The sequence below is a fragment of the Bos javanicus genome, chromosome 7, assembly GCF_032452875.1.
Source record: "Bos javanicus breed banteng chromosome 7, ARS-OSU_banteng_1.0, whole genome shotgun sequence".
In the NCBI taxonomy this organism is placed as follows: Eukaryota; Metazoa; Chordata; class Mammalia; order Artiodactyla; family Bovidae; genus Bos; species Bos javanicus.
Window position 1 is genome coordinate 26537176 of NC_083874.1, and position 24184 is coordinate 26561359.

At 41.3% G+C, this 24184-nt stretch overlaps 1 protein-coding gene across 3 annotated transcripts; it reads left to right on the forward strand.

The window, feature by feature from the left end:
• The first annotated feature begins 502 nt into the window (after positions 1–502).
• On the forward strand, positions 503–24153 carry C7H5orf63 (chromosome 7 C5orf63 homolog). Of its 3 annotated transcripts, none has more exons than XM_061422917.1 (5): positions 503–623; positions 2124–2169; positions 17776–17896; positions 22790–22846; positions 23527–24153. In XM_061422917.1, exons 3-5 carry the CDS (start codon positions 17783–17785, stop codon positions 23689–23691), a joined length of 336 nt encoding a protein of 111 aa, XP_061278901.1. In that variant the 5' UTR covers positions 503–623; positions 2124–2169; positions 17776–17782; the 3' UTR covers positions 23692–24153. The 3 variants fall into 3 exon arrangements, with proteins under 3 accessions (XP_061278901.1, XP_061278898.1, XP_061278899.1); XM_061422914.1 differs by having other exon boundaries at positions 519–623; positions 23515–24153; XM_061422915.1 differs by lacking the exon at positions 2124–2169 and having other exon boundaries at positions 566–623; positions 23515–24153.
• The last annotated feature ends 31 nt before the right edge of the window (positions 24154–24184 follow it).

Below are 24184 nucleotides of genomic sequence, written 5' to 3' on the forward strand. Positions count from 1 at the left end.
TGTGCGACCCCATAGACGTCTGGCAGCCCACCAGGCTCCCCCGTCCCTGGGATTCTCCAGGCAAGAACACTGGAGTGGGTTGCCATTTCCTTCTCCAGTGCATGAAAGTGAAAAGTGAGAGTGAAGTTGCTCAGTCGTGTCTGACTCTCAGCGACCCCATGGACTGCAGCCTACCAGGCTCCTCCATCCATGGGATTTTCCAGGCAAGAGTACTGGAGTGGGGTGCCATTGCCTTCTCCGAGAAAGAGGGCAGTAAACAATAAATGAATGAATGCCGGGGAGGGGGAGTTAAAATGGCCTTCACTGCACGTTCTCTTAAAAGCTGGCTTTCACATCTGATGCTCGTTATTAAATGGTTCCCAAACATCCCAGGTCACTGTTCCGTGGTCTTAAAAAAATAAACCCGTGTGGCCTTGGTTTTAGCGTCTGTATTCACGCCTAACAGCCCAGGCGCGGCCACCGTTCAGAGGGGCGACTGGCTCGGGTTTGGGCTCACTGACACTAGCCCTAGGGGCTGAGGGCCCGGGCGGAAGCGCGGGAGCGGCAGGGCGCCTGCGGCCGGGGCGGAAGTCCCGGGCGCAGGGCGGGGGGCGGAAGCGGCGACAGGGGCGGCTGAGGCTCAGGTGGGTCCCCGCGGTCAGGCGCCGGCAGCTCGGCGCTCGCGGTCCCCAGCCCGGAGCCGGTAGGCGGGCGGGAGAGGAGGTCACGGGAGCTGTGCCGCACGCTGCCGATTTCGATTGTCATTACAGGAAATTTAATTAAACGGGGAGCCATAAATCCGTGAACCTCCGGGGGCAAATTCTAAGCGTGTGTGTATGTGTGCGCGCGCGATGGCGCTTTGGGAAGTGAACACGGGTGGGAAGAGGCAGCTTTTTAAGAGGAAGCAGAAAACATCACAACTTCATGCCCCTTCCCTGATTAACAGATGCTCTGTTTCGGATTTAATTGAGTTCTGTGAAGTGGCAATATAATCTCAGTTGGCTGAGGTGACTGCCTTTTGACATAAACGTTTTTGAGCAGCCATGTTGACCTTTAATTGAGGGCCAAAAGGTTTAATCGTGAGTGCTGTGGGGAACACTGTGAGTCCTGGGGTTTTCTGGACCTCCTCTCTGCCTTTACCGGACAAAAGCAGCCTTCTGGGTGCTGAACCATGAGAGAATAAATCAGAACCTATACAATTCTCAATAAATATTTAGCCTTGTCAGTCACCCCTGACAAATATCACTCATACTTTTTTTTTTTAGTAAGTCCAGAGTTGCAGAAGTCCCTACTGGATTGTTACTAACATGAATAGGCAAGTGTCTTTCTAAGGTTGTCCTGTTAAAGAACAAAGAGTTATTCTTTTTTTTTAAACCTGGCTGATCTTTATTCTTAATAGAAAGTATTTTATGTAATACTTTGTATTTTAGAACACTTAAAAAAAAAAAAATCCACAGTATGACCGAGCTCAACCCCAAGATTCTCAGCTCCTATAGCATGGAGATTGTTTCTAAGATCTGTTATGTCCCCCACACTCTCTGGCACATTTCCCAACATAAGTAGGTTTCCTTAACCACACACTGCCTTGGTTAAGCAGCATTAAAGCCATGTTTTAGTGTGTGACTGCGAAAAGATGAGGTGGCTGTTAGAGGCCAGTCTTCTCATTTACTAATTATCTCAGGAATGCTGTATGAAAGTGCTTATGATGCTAGCAATATTTGGAGCTATGTACATTGAAACTGCAAACACTTAGAAAAAGAGCTGTGCCCTGGAAATACTGAGTGGTTATAGTAATGGGGATAAGGCAGAACTAAATCATGGTTCTGTGTGAAATGTCGTAACCTAATAACCTGCGTCCTGCTCTGCTGAGGAACTGCCTGGAACCAGAACAGGTCCTGGTGTGAAAATTAAGGTTGGTGGGGCTGGTCTTTTAGATAGGCAGACTCCCCAGAGTTTTTTCTTCATGCTTACTGTGGTCAGTAGTAACTGCCTGCCAAAGAAGGATCAATATTTTTTTGTCTCCTTTACCAGAGGAAAATGTGGCTATGTGGTTTTCTTTAGATGGATTGATGGCAGGTAAGGAAATAGAAATGAGGGTTTTCCAACTTGGGAATTTATTGGACTGTATTTTTATTTTATTCCAGATGCCTGTTTCCAGCAGACTCTTAAATACTCAGAGGCAGTGTGGAGGTATACCTTCAAAATAAGTTTTCTTTTTCTTATTATTAAGGTTTTTGTATTTCATAATGTGCAAACTCCAGCTGGCTGATGCATTTAGTTACTGTAATGCCAGGGCTCAGGGTTTCACACATAGCAGGACCTTGAGGTCAGCTGGTACAAGTAATAAGGTTTTTTATGTTCCTTATTTTAAATCTAATTTTGCCACTGCTTTATTCAAGGGGTGTACATCAGAGGAAGCCAAAAGCCAGCTGGAATAGTTCCTGCTTGCAGTTTTAATCTTGTTTGCAATTATTTTGAAGGGAGAAACCATCTGGATCCAGGGATGTGTAGTTACCCAAGTAGCAGGGACTAGGTGAGCTTCCATCATCCTTCCCCTAGTATCATGGCAAGTTCAAGAGACAAAAATTATTTGACGAAGAACATGCAAAGTGGAAAGTTTTGGCTAAGTTTCACCTAGATATTATTCCATATCCCTACCTCCCCATCTCAGTTATAGCGGCAGGGAACTGGAGGCGTGAAAACATTACTCTTTTTATTCCAATCCTTTCCCAAGATAAGATTTCCAGAGATAGAAGTAAAACTCAAAATATCTTCTATTTTAAGAAAGTATCCATCTCCAAGGATTTCAGAGCATTTTACCAATATCTAGTAACAACCATTTTACTTCTGTAGACTGTGGTATTGTATTATTTGTTTGTAAATCTTTTGCCTACCCAAGGTGTGAGTTCCATAAGGGCAGGGAAAGTGTCTGAATCACTTTTATATTTCTATACCTGGCACGGTGCCTGACACATTACAAATACTCAGTACATGGTGTAAAGGGGAGGCTGGATCTATAAGGAATGTGAAAGCATCAGTGGGAATCAGCAAGGTACAGAAAAGAATGTAAAACAGTAGTCTTTCAAGGGGCTACCAGATGCAGTTATAAATGCTGCAGTTAATGCCTTTATAAACAGCTTGGAGTAGGAAAGGGTGTATTTGAGAATCTACAGATGGTCACCAAACTGCCATCCTAGGTGATCTAGCCTGGTGAGTTGCAGGGTCTTTCTTATACTGAATGGAATATGCAAAGTAAAAGACGCCACCAGCCCTATCTCCATTTTCTCTCAAGGTCTGCAGTGCCCAGCTCCTCACTCAAACACCTGTTGAGTGAATATCTGAAAAGTATCTATTTGAAGGTATACTAAATTATTAGCCTACCTAAGCCACTAATATCTTGGTTTGGTCCTGCCTTCAGAATAAAGGACTTTGTTCACTATTTTAAGGCTAGGTTACCCAAATAATATTGAACGAAAGCCACATCATCTTTTCTACTTCACTGACATTTCAAAAGAGTTCAAATTTGTCAGCTTTTTGTATTGTAATAGGGCAGGCATGTGGTATATGCTGCTTCCTTCTGTTGCCAATGGGAGTCCAGCAGAAACCAGAATGTTGCTGCTGGAAACAGATGACCTTCCTCTCATTGTTCCTGTACTTTTTCATATTAATCATGAAATAATGGGGAAGTGACTTCTACTCTAGTCAGGGCTAAGGACAGACTGAATTATTTGATTTTGTTTTACTTCTTAAAACAGGTAGTTCTTCCAGTCAGCCAAGAGAAAGGATACTGTTATTTAATAGAAATTCAGGAAAAAGAAAAAAAAAAAAAAACTAATAGAAATTCAGTCAACTGAAGCAGCTTAGTTCATAGACTGAAAAAAAAAAAAAAAAAAAAGAGCTAAATTCAACTCTGTTTCTCCAAGTTCAAAAAAAGTTAATCTGTATCATCTTAGATTTAGAGATCAGAACTTTGTTCTTATAGTAAAAGAATTCTGCCACCTGAAGCTGAGATGTTTCCTCATTCTCTCCATCCTTAAATTAATCTTAAACAAAATGTGGTATCTGTTACTTGGTATACACTGAGGATTAATGTATAAAGCTTTTGGAGAAAAAAGAGAGTTGACCTTGGAGTTCCCTTTCTGTTCTGAAAATTCTGTGTTGGTCTCATATGAAAAATAAGCATTGTTCAAAGAGAAAATATAGAGAAAAGAACTGCAGAAAAAAATTATAAAAGTCTTTGGTAAAACAGTTTCTTTATCAAGCACGGGAATCTCCAAAGTCCCTTGGAATCCAGCTCCAAAATATTAAGATTTTCTATCAATGTGACAGCTCTTAAGTAACCTGAATAGGACTGAGAGAATTGAGAAATCTCATGTATCTGAAGGTTACTAGAGCAGGACCTCAAGAGTGGATAGTCCCTAATGTTCCAGTATTAGTGTCACAAGTCCAGAGAAGTGATGGATTTACTATCTCAAATGTTCCAAAGCCATTTACTAAAAAAAAGGCTAAAAATGAATGAAACATCTTTCAGGTCTTGTGTGGTCATGTGGATAACTTCACCTCTTTTGCAAGATGAATTGGAAATGGTGGAGTATTAGTGACAAATGGGAGACATTGCCTGGATGGATGGAATTTGAATTGCAAACAGTTGTTTTTGGAAATGAAGGAAACTGACATTACTAGCTGGGTACAATAAGACTAAGATGTTTTAATGAAATTGCCTTCCTTCTGGGTCAGTAGTAAGCATTAGCGATACCTTCAAAGGGAATGGGTCATTTTGGTTAAGAAGGATAATGTGGAAAGGAGTCTGCATAATTCCTTATGCACTTTATCCCCAACCCTTGAACTGGCTTGATATTGCCCTCATCTTAATGTTATCTTTATGGAATGAAGGAATTTTCAAATTGGTTTTTAAACTCTATTAAGCCCTCATGTATGATATAACCCAACCACATTATTCAGGCTTTCTTGGCTTTCAGGAACAGCTTTGCAGCCATTATGTCCTAATTGTACTGAACATTGTTGCATGCTCTGAATTCAGAATATACCTCTGGCTCTAGCCCAGATGCTGAGTCAGTAACTTTGGGGTTGAAGATGAGGGGATGGGTACAGTGTGTACAAGCCCCATTGTGTGAACAAGAATTAGTCTGGAATCCCTTTCGAAGCCCTGGGTGCTAGAGGGAGGGGTCCTCCCTCTACTACTATTCTTGATCAGCATCTTCATTTTATTTTTCCTGGCTAAATGTTTTTCTGGAAACTAACCCTCTTACCAAGTAGGCTCTTCTGAAGCAACGATCTGGTAAATGTGACTGCTAAGGTCCAAAGATTCTAAAACAAACTCTTCCTTACTCAGAAGATTCCTCCTCCCTCCCATTTCACATGTGTCAGCTTGCTATTGGCCTCGGCAAACACAGCCGCACTTCTGGAAGTGGAAGAGAATGTCAAGACGAGGAGGGTCTGTCTTTAAAAACCATTCTGTAAGTGTATCTGTCAATAGGAAACATTATTCTTAGTTTTGGAGGCACATTCTTAGTATTCTTTTTGGAGGTACTTTTCCATATCAGATGCTCAAAAATGCAAGATCAATGTCACCTCCCCCATTTTCCTGCAGGGTATTTTTGGATGCCAAGGCTTCCCAGTTATGACCCAGGAGCTAGAGAAACAAGCTTGAGATAAGCAAGCCCACGTACACTTCTGCCCAGATCTGTGTCTGAATTTTGGTCCTCTTTAAATGGGCCTAGCATTTTAGACTCCTACAGCTAACCACTTCCAAGCTTTCTTTGGAGCCTTTTGACATCATGAGCTATTGCCACAACATCTCTTCTGTATATGATTTCCCCTTCTCTGATCTGGAGGACATTTGATACCCAAAGCCTATGGGTATAGTTTCTCCTAGCCTCTGTAAAACGAGAGAACAGGACAGGGGGTCATAGTTCCATATTACAGTTGATGAAACTGAGGCTTAAAGAGACGAGGAATTGCCTAGCATCAGAGAACTAATTGGTGGAGTTGCCTATCTTTGGGGTTTAGATTTATGAAATCCTCACACAGAAATGCACCCAAGAATTCAAACGTGCTGAAATTCAACTGAAACTCTGTAAGAAAGAGTAACTTTAAAGCTTTAGATGAAGAATCATGCCATTTGTGCTTAATTCCCCTGACTGATGAGTTAGTGGAAGCTATATTCCTTTACATTTACTTTGACCTCTCTACACATTTATTCAAAATACTTTGGAACAAGTTTTGTCTTTAAAGATTATTAATAAATCCAACTTTACCACTTCCTGGGCAGCTTCTGTTTTGATATACAGGAGTTGGGTTGAGGATATCATTGAAAAAATAAGAGTGGTACTGAATTTTCCCTTCTTTGAAAACATAAAGGCAAGTATTAGGAAGGAATAACAGGAAAGGAAGTGACCTTTGTTCAGAGCCCATCAAGGGAAAACCCCTACCTCTTGCAAAATGAATTTTATTGTCCTGTGTGAGGCCTGAGTAAGCTAAGCCAGAACCTGGTGCCAGGGTATTTGCTGGTCAAGATATTAAGTCTTAGTGGAAAATAAATGGGCTTCTCTGGTGGCTCAGACAGTAAAGAATCCACCTCTGATACAGGAAACCCAGTTCAATCCCTGGGACAGGAAGATCCCCTGGAGAAAGGAATGGCTACCCACTCCAGTATTCTTGTCATTGACAAGAATTCCATTGACAGAGGAGCCTGGCAGACTACAGTCCATGGGATCGAAGAGTTGGATACAACTGACCAGCTAACACCAGAAAATAAATATGTCGGGTCTTGAATCAGTTATATCCTGTCTTAGGAATTCCCATTTAAGTAATCTTCACAATCTGAAACTTTTCAGCTATTTGTTTGAAATGTTTTTCAGTTTTCAATTCCCTGTTTCTAAGACTATCATTCCTAGAGTTTTAAATCCTCCTTCTGGGGCCAGTAAAAGCACATTTCAGTCAGTAGATTCATCATCATCAGTATTATTAATAACAATACTTTATCTTTGTATTTAGCTTTGTAACAAATAGCTAAGCTTTATTTCTCTGTTCTGCTTTTTAACTTGTACAGAGATTTTTACATTTATTATCTCTTTGTAAGTCACCCATCCAACTTCAGCTTTTACACTTCTCCCTACCCCACTGCCTCCATCTTCACCAGAAATATCTCCTTTTGTTTAAGAGGTGAAATTAGCCAGGGATCAGACAAGGCCAGTTAATTTTAGGGTTGGCATTGGTTGTAAGATTTCATTCCTCTGGAGGGACATCAGACATATCTTATCTGATTCGTGGTAGATTCTTTAACTGTCCCTTTTCCAGTCCAAGCCCTCATCACTCTTTTTGACAATTGGCCACTCCTGTCTTTCTGGACACACTTTCTCCTGCTGGCTTCCATGACAGCCCACTTTTCTGATTTTCCTCCTACCCCATCAACCTTTCTCTTCGCCTCCTTCACTGGCTCCTCTCTACGCTGCTTCTGAATGTTGAATTGCCTGAGGGGTCTCTCCTGGGCCCTCTTCTTTTCTTAGCTATTTAGATGATCTCACAATCTCAGCTGTAATTGGAGCCTTCAAACTGAAGGAGTCTTGAATTTTATCTTCAGTCCTGGTTTTTTTCATGGCTACCAAACCTGTATAGGCCACTTTCTACTTGAGCTCCAGCCTGTCCCTCAGAGCTCCCAGACCCACACCCCACTCAATCTGTTCCTGCCTCAGCATCCCTCATTTTAGTAAACTGGGCACCGTGACCCACCCAGAGGCTCACGACCGAAACTAGGATAGTCCTTACTGTCATTTTTAATTACTCAAATCCGGTTCATTGGCAGGTCCTTTCAGGCCTGTGCATGCCACCCACCTTTCTCCCTTGGACTACGACAGTAGCCCCTAACTGACTCCCTGGTTCCACTCTTGCCATCCCAAACCCATTCTTCACACAGTGCTAAGTGAAAGTGAAAGTTGCTCAGTCGTCTCCAACTCTTTGTGACCACATGGACTGTAGCTTACTTGGCTCTTCTGCCTGCTGTTCTCCAGGCCAGAATACTGGAGTGGGTAGCCGTTGCCTCTCCAGGGGATCTTCCCAACCCAGGGATCGAACCCAGGTCTCCTGCATTGCAGTCAAATTCTTGACTGAGTCACCAGGGAAGCCCACACAGTGCCAAAGTCATCTCTTTTTTTCACCATGACATATGGCTTGCCAGGCTTCCCAGGTGGCATGAGTGGTAAAGAACCCACCTGCCAATGCGGGTCTTATGTCTCCTGACATAAGAGATGTGGGTTCAATCCCTGGATTGGGAAGATGCCCTGGAGGAGGGCATGGCAATCCACTCCAGTATTCTTGCCTGGAGAAGCCCATGGACGGAGGAGCTGGCAGGTTACAGTCTGTGTTGTCGCAAAGAGTCAGACACGACTGAAGCAACTTAGCACTCACATGTATGTGGCTTGCAGGGAATCTTAGTTTCCTAACCAGAGATACAGTTTGGGTCCCCAGCAGTGGAATCACTAACCACTGAACTGCCAGGGAAGTCCCTACAGTCATCTTTTTAAAATGTACATGTGATCACGTAACTTCCTTCCTCTAAATCTAATTATGCTTAAAACCTCAATTCGTTAACATAATCCAGAGGCCTTAGGTGTTCCAACCCCCACTGACCTGTCTCCTCCACTCTTCCCCTTGCTTACTTGCTTGCTTTAGCCACACTGTCCTTTCTGTTTCTTCCCCTGAGTCAAAGTTGTCCTCACCCTAGAGCCTTTGCACTTACTGTTCTCTCTCCTGCAATGCTCTTCTTTCAGATCCTTGTACCTTCTTAGCCTTTAGTCTCAGCAAAAATGACACCTGCTCAGAGCACCTTATTTAAAGGCCTGCCTTGGTTACCATCATATCACCCTGTTTCACTCCCTCCCCTCTGCTTACTACTGTCTGATGTTTTCTGACCTAAGAGTCTCTTTAATGTGCCCAGTGACAGTATGGACCCCCTGAGGGCAGGGACTTAACTTTTTGGTGCATCACTGAACCCAGTACCTATGAGTATCTCATACATGGAAAACAGTAGGTAATTGTTGAATGAGTGACTGTCATCCCACACCTAGATTTTTGTAACTCAGTTCTTTCCTGCCTCCATTCTTCTTTCCTTTGCAGTCTATCCTGCTCGCTGCTGCCAGATCAGTCTCCTAAAATACTGATTTTATCGCATCACTCTATTCTTTAAAACCCTTCTTTGGCTCCCATCCAAAAGGCCACAGCATTCCTACCTCATGCCTTTGTGTCTAGCCCTGACTTCAGAATGCTTTCCCCTTTTTTATGTATCCAAATCCTATATGACTTAGGATCCTTCTCTCATGAAACCAGTTCCAATGTCAGCCCACAGTACTCTTCTTTTCTCTGTGACATCTGAAGGTGCCCATTAGATGTCCCTGTTGTGATCTCCTGTATTTATATTGTTTCAGTGAAGAATTTAACTCCCTCCTAAATCCACTGGAGTGTCTCTCTCTAATTCTTGTTGCTTATATCCAGAATGTGGAGTTGATTTCTCCATGTGAGAGTTTTATTTGGAGGGAAAGAAATGGGCTAAACACCAGACAGCATGAAGAAAAACAATAAGGGCTTAATTTTACTGAGAATTTGAAGGGAGTGGGATAGAGGAGCAGAGTGTAGGTACTAAGTGATGGACATGTAAATGCCGTATACCTTCGGAGGAGTTGTAATCTTATTGGATAGGCCAGGGCCCACACTTCAAACAGTTAAAAAACTTTTTGTGCAGATCAGTGTGTTGAACGTAAATGAATGGAGCACCCATTGCATCCCAACAGTGGAGTAGAGACATCCAGATACTTGGAAACACCAGAGTCATAGTAATCATTTAAAAGAAAGTTAGAAAGGGGGTTTTATCTCTAGGAACTCATGTGACCAGTCATATCTTTCTGAAACTGCTTCTCTCTATAGGCTTCTCTTTCCCCCTTGTGATAAAGCTGTTGCCACTGAATCCTGGAAATAGAAGCTGCAGGGAGCAGGGTGGACGTGTGTGTGTGTCTGCTCAGGATCTCGTGTGTTATGTGGGATCAAGTCAGCAGTCCAGATCCCAGACAGATGAGGCTGTGATAATCATCTCACAGTATGTGCAAATACCAAATCAATATATTTTATACCTGAAACTAATACAGTGTTACATTACTTAAAAAAAGAATGGAGCTGAGCATGAAGCCATGTACAGGTGGCCCCACAGGTGCATGGTGAGCCAGGGATCCTTGTTGTAACATCACGTCTGAGTTGGGGCTATCTCCTTGGCAGCTCCCCTGGCCAGGTACCCTGACTGCTGTAGCTGAGATACTGCAAAAGCACCTGAGAGCCCACCCAGGGAGTGAGGGCCCCCCTGCAGGCTGCCTTCCACCCCCTACCCTCTGTTTCTGTTCTGCAGCCTCATTCTAACCCTGCTTACTCTTGGAACTGACACCTCAAAGTATCAGCTCAGTCTGCAGCTTTGACTGGGTCCCTATACAGCCCTCACCTTGTCACTCTTGGCTCCACCCTTGGACCCAGGATCCCAGGCTAGGCTCCCACTTGTTTGGGAGAGAGGGAGGTTTGGACACCGCTGACTGACCACAAACACATAAGACCCCTGGGGAGGCATCATTCATCCCTGTTTTTCTGGATTAGGGACAGCCCAGTGACCCAGATGAGTGCCCGAAGAGCACTCTCACCTCATTATATGAGCTCTCAGTAATCTAAACAGTGGATTTTGTTCCCAATAGAGGGGTGTTTCTGTGGGCCTGTGTGTGCACACACACACGTGTTTCTAGTTACTGGATAACAATAGGAATGTTATACTTAGATGGTAGTGAATGTGAAATGGAGCACTTAACATCTCACGTGGCAAAAATGATTAAACAGAAGCCCTGAGCCTCTGCTGGAACTCAGGTCCAGCAAGAGCGACAGTAATAGTCTTAGGTTAATTCCAGCTCAGTATTAAATTTTACATTATACTCTTGTGAAGAAGCTCCAATGTTGAGCCTTGGAGTACAGAGTGAAGGAGGGCAAAGACCAGCAGAATTTTGCTAAGAGAACACACTGGTCATAGCAAACAACCTCTTCCAACAACACGAGAGCCAACTCTACAGCTGGACATCACCAGATAGTCAATACCAAAATCAGATTGATTATATTTTTTGCAGCTGAAGATGAAGAAGCTGGATACAGTCAGCAAAAATAAGACCAGGAGCTGACTGTGGCTCAGATCATGAACTCCTTATTGCAAAATTCAGACTTAATTGAAGAAAGTAGGGAAAATGACTAGATCATTCAGGTATGACCTAAATAAAATCTCTTATGATTATACAGTAGAAGTGACAAATAGATTGAAGGGATTAGATCTGATAGATAGAATGCCTAAAGAACTATAGATGGAGGTTCGTAACATTATATAGAAGGCGGTGATGAAAACCATCCTCAAGAGAAAGAAATGCAAAAAAGAGAAATGGTTGTCTGAGGAGACCTTATACATAGCTGAGAAGAGAAGTGAAAGGCAAAGAGAAAATGAAAGATATATCCATCTGAATGCAAAGTTCTTAAGAATAGCAAGGAGAGATAAGAAAGCCCTCCTCAGTGATCAGTGCAAAAATATAGAGGAAAACAATAGAATGGGAAAGACTGAAAATCTCTACAAGAAAATTAGAGATACCAAGGGAACATTTCATGCAAAGATGGGCACAATAAAGGATAGAAATGGTATGGACCTAACAAAAGCAGAAGATATTAAGAAGAGATAGCAAGAATGCACAGAAGAACTATAAGACCCAAAAAAGACCCTTAATGACCCAGATAACCATGATGATAGTATGATCACTCACCTAGAGCCAGACATCCTGGAGTGTGAAGTCATGTGGGCCTTAGGAAGTATCACTACAAACAAAGCTAGTGGAAGTGATGGAATTCCCAGCTGAGCAATTTCAAATCCTAAAAGATGATGCTGTGAAAGAACTACATTGAATATGCCAGCAATTTTGGAAAACTCAGCACTGGAAAAGGTCAGTTTTCATTCCAATCCCAAAGAAAGGCAATGCCAAAGAATGCTCAAACTACTGCACAACTGCACTCATCTCACACTATCAAAGTAATGCTCAGAATTCTCCAAGCTAGGCTTCAACAATATGTGAACTGAGAACTTCCAGATGTACAAGCTGGATTTAGAAAAGGCAGAAGAACCAGAGATCAAATTGCCAACATCCGTTGGGTCATAGAAAAAGCAAGAGAATGCCAGAAAAACATCTGCTTCATTGACTATGCTAAAGCGTTTGACTGTGTGGATAACAACAAACTAGACAATTCTGAAAGAGACGAGAATACCAGACCACCTTACCTGCCTCCTGAGAAATCTGTAGGCAGTCAAGAAGCAACAATTAGAACCAGACATGGAACAACAGACTGGTTCCAATTTAAGAAAGGAGTACATCAAGGCTGTGTATTGTCACCCTGCTTATTTAACTTATATGCAGAGTACATCATGTGAAATGCTGGGCTGGTGAAGCACAAGCTGGAATCAAGATTGTGGGGAGAAATATCAGTAACCTCAGATATGCAGATGACACTACCCTCATGGCAGAAAGCAAAGAGGCACTAAAGAGCCTCTTGATGAAAGTGAAAGAGGAGTGTGAAAAAACTGGCTTGAAACTCAACATTCAAAAAATGAAGATCATGGCCTCCAGTCCCATCACTTCATGGCAAATAGATGGGGAAATGATGGAAACAGTGACAGACTTTTTATTTTGGGGGGCTCCAAAATCACTGCAGATGGTGACTGCAGCCATGAAATTAAAAGACACTTGCTCCTTAGAAGAAAAGCTGTGACCAACCTAGACAGCATATTAAAAAGCAGAGACATTGGGATTTCCCTGGTTCCCTGTCCAGTGGTTAAGACTGCACTTCTGATACAGTGGCATGGGTTCGAACCCTGGCCAGGGGACTAAGATCCCACATGCTCTGTGGTACAGCAAAAAAATAAATAAATAAAAAGCAGAGACATTACTTTGCCAACAAAAGTCCCTCTATTCAAAGCTATGATTTTTCCAGTATTCATATATGGAAGTGAGAGTTGGACTATAAAGAAAGCTGAATGCCGAAGAATTGATGTTTTTGAACTGTGGTATTGGAGAAGACTCTTGAGAGTCCCTTGGACTGCCAGGAGATCAAACCAGTCAATCCTAAAGGAAATCAGTCCTAAATATTCATTGGAAGAACTGATGCTGAAGCTGAAGTTCCAATACTTTGGCCATCTGATGTGAAGAACTGACTCATTTGCAAAGACCCTGATGCTGGGAAAGATTGAATGCAGGAGAAGGGGACGACAGAGGATGAATTGGTTGGATGGCATCACCAATTCAATGGACATGAGTTTGAGCAAGCTTTTGGAGTTGGTGATGGACAGGGAAGCCTTGGTGTGCTGCAGTTCATCGGGTTGCAAAGGGTTGGACACAACTGAGCGACTAAACTGAACTGAACTGAATGAAGGTGGTACCTGAGCTTATATAGACTTTTGATTTTGCACATGAACTAACAACACCGCAGCTTACTGATGAGAGATCATGTGAGCTTGGAGACTTGGTGTGCCAAAGGATTCTTTGAATGAATAAAAATTCTGATCTGTGAAGGTCAGTTTCTCTCCTCAAATGAGAACAATGTTGTTTGCCTTCTAATCAGACACACACAGCATTTGAAGAATCCAGGAGCCCCACAAAGGTGATGTGCAGCCAGAGCAGCATGAGCAGCTCCTCATGCAAGAAATGAATAATCCTTAAGAAAGGCGCAAATGACCCTGGCTTCTTTCTGTCCTGTGATCAGTTGCTTTAATGGTATGCCCTTCAGTGCTTTGCAGGGAAAACGCTATAAAGTTACCCTTCTTATATTGCTTCAAGGAGGAGGGAATTGGGTCCAGTCAGCCCTCCCTCATGCTGTATTTGATTCGGCCATAAGACCACTGAAGTCAGTCTCAGTTCTGTTGAAAAGCCAGCATTCCCTCTCTCTTTTGGGGTGATCCATGCCTTTGAGCAGCCATGTACTTGAAACAGCAGGAGTCACCATGTTTATTGTTAGGCTGTGGAATTTGTTTTAGACACATTCTAAATCCAATCTTATACTTTTTTTTTTTGGCTGTGACAAAGGTGACCCAACTGTGCTTTTTTGATACTATGCACACAGCTCTTTTTGCTTATATTACATAGGCATGTAACAGAATACAAAGGATAAAATTGTGTGTGTGTGTGTGTGTGTGTGTGTGTGTGTGTAGTAAAGACACACATTTCATGACAAAATTCAGTGACATAATCAAAAAAGTGTTGTCCTCCTAGTCATGAGCCAACAGGTACAGACCACCTTTCAGAATATTTCTTACTGTGCTAAGATACTGTTCAAAAATAATAGAACTATGTTCTATGAAAACGTCACATTGACAGAGTAGTCCGTATTAAGATTTTACTTCAAGAAGGCATGATTGGGTGAATATGACATTGACAGCAATGGCATTAGGGTTTACAGAGTTAATAAAATATTCTAAGAAGAATATTATGGGATTCCAATTGGAATGTACCATTTTTCATTTTACTTTTTATTTCTAAAACTAAGTGAACTCCAGTGGTCAGAACTTTAGCCTTAATATCTTATTTCTGCCTAGGAGAGGTATAGGGAATTTTATATATATATATATCAGACTCCAATATAATTTTATAATACAGTGCTTACAAAGAAATAAGTTAATTTAACAGTGTGGTAAAATGCATGTGCCTCAGGGCATTTGGAAAATATGCAGGTAGTAAAACTGCATAATGCTAATGCATTTCTCAATGAACAAATGTTCCATGTTTAAGTGATTAAATTCACATGGGGGGGAAAAGGCGAAATGGAGACTAACATGGAGAAGAGAACTAGTTTAGGCAGAATGGTAGTGGCATCTCTGAAGACTTTATTTAGCTTTCTGGGTTAGTTGAACAAGTATTCTTCCAAATCTGGAATGAATAGCAGCTCTGTTTACTATGACAGGTTTTATTTCTCTTGGGTGCAACCAAGACCGCATGCTGTGTTTTGTCATGTTGGAAATACTAAAGCAGATTTCCACTGTGATTGTGATTTTTTTTTTTTTTTTACAAAAGCCTTAGCACCTCAGTCTCAACTTAGCTAGCTAAAAGCAATAAGTTTTCTATTCCTTACCAGCAGACATCAATAAATCTTAAATCCTTCCACCCAAAGCACACAGCTGCTGTTCACTATCCTGGTTGTCATCTTAGCTCACTGCCTTACATGGCCTGCTCCTTCTCATTTCCAGGGCTGCCTTTCTGTTTTTACTCTCACAAAACTGATCTTCAGAATTTTCTTTCTCCATTTAGTACAGCTTCTTTACCTTCGTACCCTAGGAGGGTGTGTCACTATTAACATAATGCCTCCCCCAAACCAGCCATGCAGAAATTTGTATCTAGTGTAAACATGGCTAGCATTCTACTTTCCCCCTTCATTTGTATCCTCTGTAGACAGAAACATGTTTTGAAGCTACTGTCTCCAACCACATTCACCTATTGGAGTGCTGATTCTGCTGAATTTATGGAAAATATATACACCAGGGCTTATCGCTTAGTTGAGAGGAGCACAGCATATAGTGAAACTGTTTAGATCTACTGTCCGCCTTAGAATAATGCTGAGTCCTTGCAGAATTCTTATCACATTCTTTTTTATGCATTATCAGGATCATTTAGTTAACAGGGAGATCCAGGAAGAACTGGAAGACTAAGGGTTTAAGAAAGAAGGAAAGATTATTGTTTCTACAGGTCAGAATTCAGTCCTTTTGTCTGTCTTTACTCTAGTTTGATATGGGTTCAGTGCTTTCAAAGTCATATCTTTCTGTTTGAAATGAGTTTGAAGCGAATCTTACACTGAGAAGCCTGGTCACCAGTAGAGACCAATGCACAGTTATACAGGCATGCTGTGTGGAGCAGAGCAGAATGAGACTCAAGACGGTGGGGAAGGGCTGGGACCAGCTGCGGTGCCCTGCCTGCTTCTTGCGGACACGCGAAGGAGTGCTTACCTTTAGTTATGATATGAGATCTACCCAGTGACTGCTGTGCATCCTGAGTGTCTGATGAGGGGTAGAGGTGAAACGAGAAAGGGGGATAAAAAGTGTTAGTCGTTCAGTCGTATCCAACTCTTTGCAACCCCGTGGACTATGGCCCGCCAGGCTCCTCTGTCTATGGAATTCTCCAGGCAAGAGTACTGGAGTGGGTAGGTAGCCATTCCCTTCTTCAAGGGATCTTCCTGACTCAGGGATCGAACCCAAGTCTCCTGCATTGCAGGCAGATTCTTTACCATCTGATTCGCCAGGGAAGCCCAAATAGTGACAACTGTGCACACTGAGTGTCTGATGAGGGTTAGAGGTGAAACTGGAGAGGAGGAAAAAGGCTCACTCTAATACTATTAACATTCAAACAATTATTTAAACAGCTACTATATACCAGGTTAATTGTAGACACTCAGGAATTACTGGAGTGAATAAGTATCTGCTCCTGTGGAACTCATGTTGTAGTAAAGGGAACATATAGGTAAACAATTTTAGATAGTGAAGGATAATCGAAAACTATAGCAAGGTATGAGGAAGGAGAGTGGTGGACTGGCCCATGTTGATAAGGTAGTCACTAAGGTATCTCTAAGGAGGTGACATGTGCCCAGGCCAAATGAAAAGCTACTTGAGAGTTTTCCACACAAGGGGACAGGAAGTGCAGAAATCCTGATGAAGAAATAATCTTTGGTTATTCAAGGAACAGAAACAAAATCTTTGCTCTGCAACTTGCCAAGATGAGGGAGGGGGAAAACTGATAGATGAAGTTGGAGAGATGGAGTAAAGAGAAGTTAAGAAATGAAGATCCCAGGAATGAATTCATGCTAGGACTACTGATAAGCAATAAAGTCAACAATGCGTATGTTTTAAAAGTAAAATGATCATATATGTAGTTTAAAGGACAAAGCTGGAGGCTCAGTAGAATAACTAGAAATCAGTAGGGTGTCTTATGTCATGCAAACTAGCAGGATGAGAGAACTTCAAAGCCTAGTGTTTGACATGCTGCTGTTACCAAGCTGTTCTTATTGGAATATCTCCAGCAGAAACACTAGTACATTTGTGGATGTTTTCAAAAATGATGGCAATCTCCTTTTAAAAATACTTCTTAAAAGAGTTGAGTAGCTTTTTGTTTTTGACAAGTTAGCTCAGCCTAATTCTCCTTGTAGGTTCCTCTAAGTACCGCTCTGTGTTCCCCCACCTCTTGCAGCAGAGTACAGATCTCATAAGTAATAGCCTTAACCTTCAGCTGGAGACTTGTGCTGCTTACTTACTGGTCCTTTACCGTGAAGGTGGCTGGGCACTGTTGAATGCCTACCAATAAGATAAGCTACCTCTGCAAATAAAAACTATGTCAGGAAACTTCCACATTTTAGAAGATCATCAGGATGCTAGCAAAACCTACAGGTGAAATTTAATTTTTTATTCTAATTAACACACACATGCAATTTGCTTACAGAAACCAAGTGATTAGACACGTAGTTAATCCATACATTTGGATTTTTCTCCTTCTAAGTTCTCTTTTCTTTGGAATCCAGTGCATACTGAGGCATCATGGAGACTTGCCAAACATCTTGGCCTCTCTGCCATTCTTGGACTCCAAGAAGCACATCTGAAGTCTTCAAATTCCATTACAGACTTGCAGCTTACTGTTCCTATTATAAAGAGCAAAGTCTAGGGCACATAAGTTTACTGATCTATTTTTCTCTTGGCAGAATTAAGATGCTCTGGTTTCAAGGAAATAGCATGCAACTTGCCAAACACTCCTTTCAACTGCTCTTGAGAAATCTCTCTGCCTCAAAGACTGCTCTGCCTGTGCTGACCTTATTCACAAAGGTACAGAGGAAAAAGTAAAATTACTACTTTAGAAACATGAAGTATTCAAATGTTGGGAAAAGAAAGTTGTACATTTAAGAAAGGGGGAAAATGTTGAAAGGAAAGCAAGCAATGGTATAAATTTTCTTCAGACCCACTCATCAGTTTACCCTACCCAGCTACTTCATTGTCTCACTGTTTTCAGAGAGTAAATTAATATATTTATCATCCAATCATTACATTGAAAGAAAAGAACTGATTTTTACAAGTGTATCATTTAAAAATATAGTCAGTTCTTGACATTTGAATCAGTTCTAATGAGGTGGATGAAACTGGAGCCTATTATACAGAGTGAAGTAAGCCAGAAAGAAAAACACCAATACAGTATACTATCGCATATATAGGGAATTTAGAAAGATGGTAATGATAATCCTGTATGTGAGACAGCAAAAGAGACACAGATGTATAGAACAGTCTTTTGGACTCTGTGGGACAGGGCAAGGGTGGTACGATTTGGGAGAATGGCATTGAAACATGTATAATATCACATGTGAAATGAATCACCAGTCCAGGTTCGATGCATGATACAGGATGCTCGGGGCTGGTGCACTGGGATGACCCAGAGGGATGGTATGGGCAGGGAGGTGGGAGGGAGGTTCAGGATGGGGAACACGTGTACACCCGTGGTGGATTCATGTTGATGGCAAAACCAATATAATATTGGAAAATAATTAGCCTCCAATTAAAATAAATTTATATTAAAAAAAAGAAAGTCTAAAAAAAGAAAAAAAATATAGTCAGTTCTTGTTATTTGTGATAGTCATAGTCTATAAAATCGCTACAAATACTGAATTAGCAAGTAGGGAACCACTGCTCCTAGGAGGAATATAGGGTTAGAGTCTTTTGAGCATCTGGTCACAACATTTTTGTCAGTTGATCAATACAATAACCTTTGTTTTAAGGAAAATGGTCAGCTTTGCCAAATACTGCTGGTAGTTTGAAAGAATTAAGTCTGAAAATTGACCAGTGGATTTGGCAACATGAAGGTCATTGAAACTTAAGAGCATTTTCAGAGAAATGATGAGGAGAAAGCTCTAGGGAGTTGGTCAAGAGAGGATAAGAGGAGGGGAAAAAATACATAACTTTGTTTTATGTGTGTTTCTGTTTAAAGGCACCTTATTTAATATATACTGATGATCCATTAACACTGAGCTCAGGGCCAGCAGCACCATAACATATGCCTGAACAAAGCTTATCTAACACAGTACTTTCTCCCTAAGGCACATCACAGCCTTCTTATGCTTAGAAATACTGGACAGCACTTCAGCACTCCACTTGGGTTATTTTACATGGCAGAAAAACACAAAAATGCAAGAAGCATGGCACTGAGTAGATCATGATTTGGCCACCTGATATGAAGAACTAACTCATTGGAAAAGGTCCTGAGGCTGGGAAAGATTGAAGGCAGGAGGAGAAGGGGACAACAGAGGATGAGGTGGTTGGATGGCATCATGGACTCGATGGACGTGAGTTTGAGCAAACTCCGGGAGTTGGTGATGGACAGGATGTCTGTCATCCTGCAGTCCAAAGAGTCAGACATGACTGAGCAACTGAATTGAAGTAGATCATGAAAAGGACACTTGTTTACAGTATGAGAGCTAGAAAGAGCATCATCTTGTCAACAACTCAGCTGGAAATGTACACTTTGGGCAACTCAGATTTTTCCCTGCTCTATGCAACTGCACATCCATGAATGACTGCAAAAGCTTGGGTGTTAATTTTAGGGTTACAAATAAGTTTTAGTGAATAGATGAATTCGCAGATACAGAATCCACAAATAATGAGGACTGACTACTTATTTTCTTATCCCTAACACTAGTTTTAAGCCATAAAGTAAGTGTGAATTTTTTAAGAGATTTTTCCTGTAAAACTTATAAGACAAATATTATGGATTTCGTTTTGCTAATTAACATTACTTTGTGTGATTTATAGTCAAAAAAGAAATAAAGTGCTGGGTAACAGAATTAACTTTAGTGAAAAATACTGCAATTCAAGCAAAAAAGGTCTCTTGTTTAATAGACTTACTCACATTTCAGGCATTTTAGCAATTGAATATATCTGACAATTATCTAATAAAATTTTAAAATTAACTGAAAATAATCTTAACTACTTTTCATATTCATAATAGTATATTGCACTATTATGGAATGAAAATATTTCATAATCTGTGTCTACATATGAGAAATGCATATGAAAATTAACCACAAAAATAAAATAATTCCTTAAGGTTAATGGTGCTCATTCAGCCTAACTATTCTGCACTATTTTTCAGTTTGAACAATAGCCAAGTAAGCCAAAAAAGAAAGTGATGTTGCTCAGTCGTGTCCAACTCTTTGTGACCCCATGGACTGTAGCCTGCCAGGCTCCTCTGTCCATGGGATTTTCCAGGCAAGAATACTGGAGTGGGTTGCCATTTGCTCCTCTAGGGTATCTTCCTGACTCAGGGATCAAACCCAAGTCTCCCACATTGCTGGCACTCTACCATCTGAGCCACCAGGGACGCCTAAGTAAGCCAACACATGTGCCCCCCCCCAAAAAAAAATTCCACTAATCTTCCATTCAGCTTAAAACTTGTACTGAACCCCCTTCATTTGTGTCATTAGAATACAAGATATTACTGTCACCTCCAGGAGTTCCCAGTTCTCTGAAAGAAAAAGTACATTTCAGGTCTCTTCCAGTTATAAATAATAGAAAGTACTTCCCAGAGTGGCTTAAACGAAAAAGGGATTTTATGGGTTAGTCTGGTTTCAGAAGTAGCTTGATTCTGCAACGTAAGCATATTACCAGTCTCTTCAGCTCCACATTCTCTGAGTTAAAGCAGTGCACACTCTGGCTCTTTAGATGAATGACTGCAGCAATCCCAATCCCAGATCTCACATTTCAGGTATCTACAGAAACCCCAGCAAAAGCCTCACACTATCCATTGTCTATGACTGGCCAGTCCCTGAGCCATCTGTAGCTAGGGTGTGTTTGTTAGTTGCTCAGTTGTGTCCAACTCTTTGCAACCCTATGGACTCCTGCCAGGCTTCTCTGTCCATGCCATTCTCCAGGTAAGAATACTGGAGTGCGCAGCCATTCCCTTCTCCAGGGGATCTTCCTGACCCAGGGATCAGACTCACATCTCCTGCATTCTTTACCATCTTGTCATTTTTCAGTTCATAGATTTCTTTAAATTTGATGAAACTTTCCTCATAAAAATACATACACATGTGATAATTTGCCCAGACTTCCATGGTCCCTGGGTTTAAAAAAAGAGAAAAAAAGTGATCCTAGATCTACTAAAGTTCTTTATTATAAAAGCAAGTACTTCTGCAATTTCACTGGTTTTTGTTTTGCTTTTGCTTTTAAGATCCTCTCTTGACTTTTTTGAACTTTTTCAGAAAATTTTAATGTGGTTATCTTAAAAATCACAGACTATCCATAATCTGTTTATTATAATGCTAATAATAACATAATGAGCCCAATTCTCTGAAGCAGGAAAATCAGGCCAGAAAGACCTTTCTGAAGGAAAATGTCTTTTGATGATCTGGGCTCTTGTTTCAAAATACGGTGAGTTAAGCTGGAGGAAGGGCCTCCATAACAGCTCATCGTTTTCTATCCTGTTAAAAAGCCTGTTTTATATAAGCATCAGTAACGCTGAATCTGTTTTTAGGTCATACAAGAGAACCTACAGTAGTCCTTGTTCTCTGAGTCAGGGCCTCACAAGCCTTTAAAATCTGCCAATGGTCCATAGCATTCTCAGCAGACTTCTCCTCTAGACAGAGTGCAGACAACAGCCACTGAAACTTGCATGCTCCTATGGTGGAATTACTCTGGGAAACCTACTGCTGCTAAGTCGCTTCAGTTGTGTCCGACTCTGTGCGACCCCACAGACGGCAGCCCACCAGGCTCCCCTGTCCCTGGGATTCTCCAGGCAAGAACACTGGAGTGGGTTGCCATTTCCTTCACCAATGCATGAAAGTGAAAAGTGAAAATGAAGTCACTCACTTGTGTCCGACTCTTAGCGACCCCATGGACTGCAGCCCACCAGGCTCCTCCATCCATGGGGTTTTCCAGGCAAGAGTACTGGAGTGGGGTGCCATTGCCTTCTCCTACTGCTGACACTTAAATGAGAAAACTGACAAAACATTAATGAGTTGGTAAAATCAGCACCCAAAGTAAAGAGATTTTTCCCTCCTAAAGACGGGGCAGTAACTATCTAACTCCATCCTAGTGGGTTATTAGGAAAAACAGCCTGGGGACTTCCTGGCAGCCCAGGGCTTAGGACTCCATACTTTCACCGCTATGGGTCCAGGTTCAATCCCTGGTCAGGGAACTAAGATCACTCAAGCCGCATGGCATGGCCAAAGAAAAACAAAGATAAAATAAATGGAAAAACAGGCTGGCAAAGCTCAGTGCCCCCCAGTCAAAACAGATTTTAAGATATTCTGGCAATATCAGCCAGGCCTAGAAGGTGCTCCTCATCTAGGAAGGACAAAGCCCTAAAACTATAGATGTTTGGAAAATGATCTTCCCAGGTATCAATTATACTAAACCAGTAATAAGAACATATAAACATCTAAATGTGTTGTGTGTACATATATCCACACATATATATGTGTAACATGTAAGCATCAACATTTATTAGATAAATATGCATGTAGAGAAAAAAATCAAAACAATTAAAAATTGCCAAAAGCCCATTTACCATGGAATCCTAGCTATTTATAAGATCCTATAGCAGTGTTTGCTTTGGAAACAAAACAGTATAATTAACCTGGGAGAAAATAGTCCTTTAAGTATAATCTGCTTCTTGTGGCTTTTGTCAGGCTGAATGCCATTTCTTTGGGATTAATGGCTGTTTTCTTCCTATAGGATCCATGTCCCCTTTGTGATGAAGCCAAGGAAGTACTGGAGCCTTACAGAAACCGGGTAATATGATACACTATAGCTTTAGTATATGGAATGGATAGTATATGTAGTGTAAGACAAAGCATCTGTCTGGATCCTTTCTTAGGAAAAGACATTGAATGGTTTTTCATTTAAATTTTCTTTCTGTTCTTCAGAGAGATTTTAGTGCTGATTTCCATAAAAGTCATTACACCTAAGTGTTTTTCTCTCAGCTGCACTGGTTTTCTTACTCTGACTGTTAAAATGAGTCAAAGTTGACTAGCAGGTACGGTATTCATGCTTTAAGCTTTTGTCCCTATTCCTTTTATGTTATTTTGTCATTTCCATGGAAGTGTTTTCCAGTTGCAAACTGTGACACCTTTCCCAGTCTTCCAGTCCAAACATGTCTTTCTTGAGTCTCAGGCAGCTTCCCAGTTGGGGACATAGTATATTTCATTTCAACTGAGTAGTAATGCAGAACCTAACAGATATAACAGAAAAGTAGCGAACTGGCAAATTAAGGAATATGAAGAAATCAGTCAGGTTAGGGAAATCAAGGTCATTAGATGACTGTGGACCTCAAACAAACAATAACAGTAAAAAAAAAAATCTCTGAGTGTTAGAAGTGGTCTGGTGATCAGTTTGTCACTATAACTATTGCATTGTTCCATGTTGCTGAAAAATAGAGCTTTAGTCTGTCTCTGTTTCAGTTTATTTTACAGGAGGTGGACATCACACTTCCAGAAAACTCTGCTTGGTATGACAGGTATAAATTTGACATCCCTGTCTTTCATTTGAATGGCCAGTTTCTGATGATGCATCGAGTAAACCTCTCAAAACTTGAAAAACAGCTCCAGAAGCTTGAGCAGCAAGGTGCAGGAGGCTGACAAACACCCTCATGATTTTCTACCTTCTCTGTCCAGAACGTGTTTTCCTGAGGAAATGACTGTGTCTTCAAACCCTTTTGTCATTTTCGCACAGCTCTACAGATGTTCTGAACTCAGGGGTGCCAAATAGTGATACTCCTTTTGTGATTAATGGAAGTACCAATGTGGGAACTGTTTACATGCTGGCATTTTATAAAATAAGTGGGGTGTATTGTCAGGGAGGGGATGATGGAAGGCAGGAGAAATCCACTTGTTTTATTTATTTTACTCTTTTGTATTACTATGGAAGCATCTCACATTCACTGGACTGAGCCGTTTATAAGAAGGCGGCTCCATCCCTGCTGCTGCCCTAAGGGCTTAACTTTTTAATGAAAGAATAAATGTTCTTCCACTTGGTAGATAAAGTGAAATGTGAATTGCTAATAACTCTACACAGTCAATAAAAGGATGTTTTAACAAATACATCTGCATGAAGTCTATTTCAGAGGAATTT

What these genes read in the sequence shown, in the direction of transcription:
- C7H5orf63 (XM_061422914.1), top strand. Translation starts at nt 17,783, where the DNA reads ATGCTCTGGTTTCAAGGAAATAGCATGCAACTTGCCAAACACTCCTTT. An exon ending in TGCTGACCTTATTCACAAAG is followed by an intron (nt 17,897 to 22,789) that starts GTACAGAGGAAA and finishes TTCTTCCTATAG; the next exon opens with GATCCATGTCCCCTTTGTGA. An exon ending in TGGAGCCTTACAGAAACCGG is followed by an intron (nt 22,847 to 23,514) that starts GTAATATGATAC and finishes TCTCTGTTTCAG; the next exon opens with TTTATTTTACAGGAGGTGGA.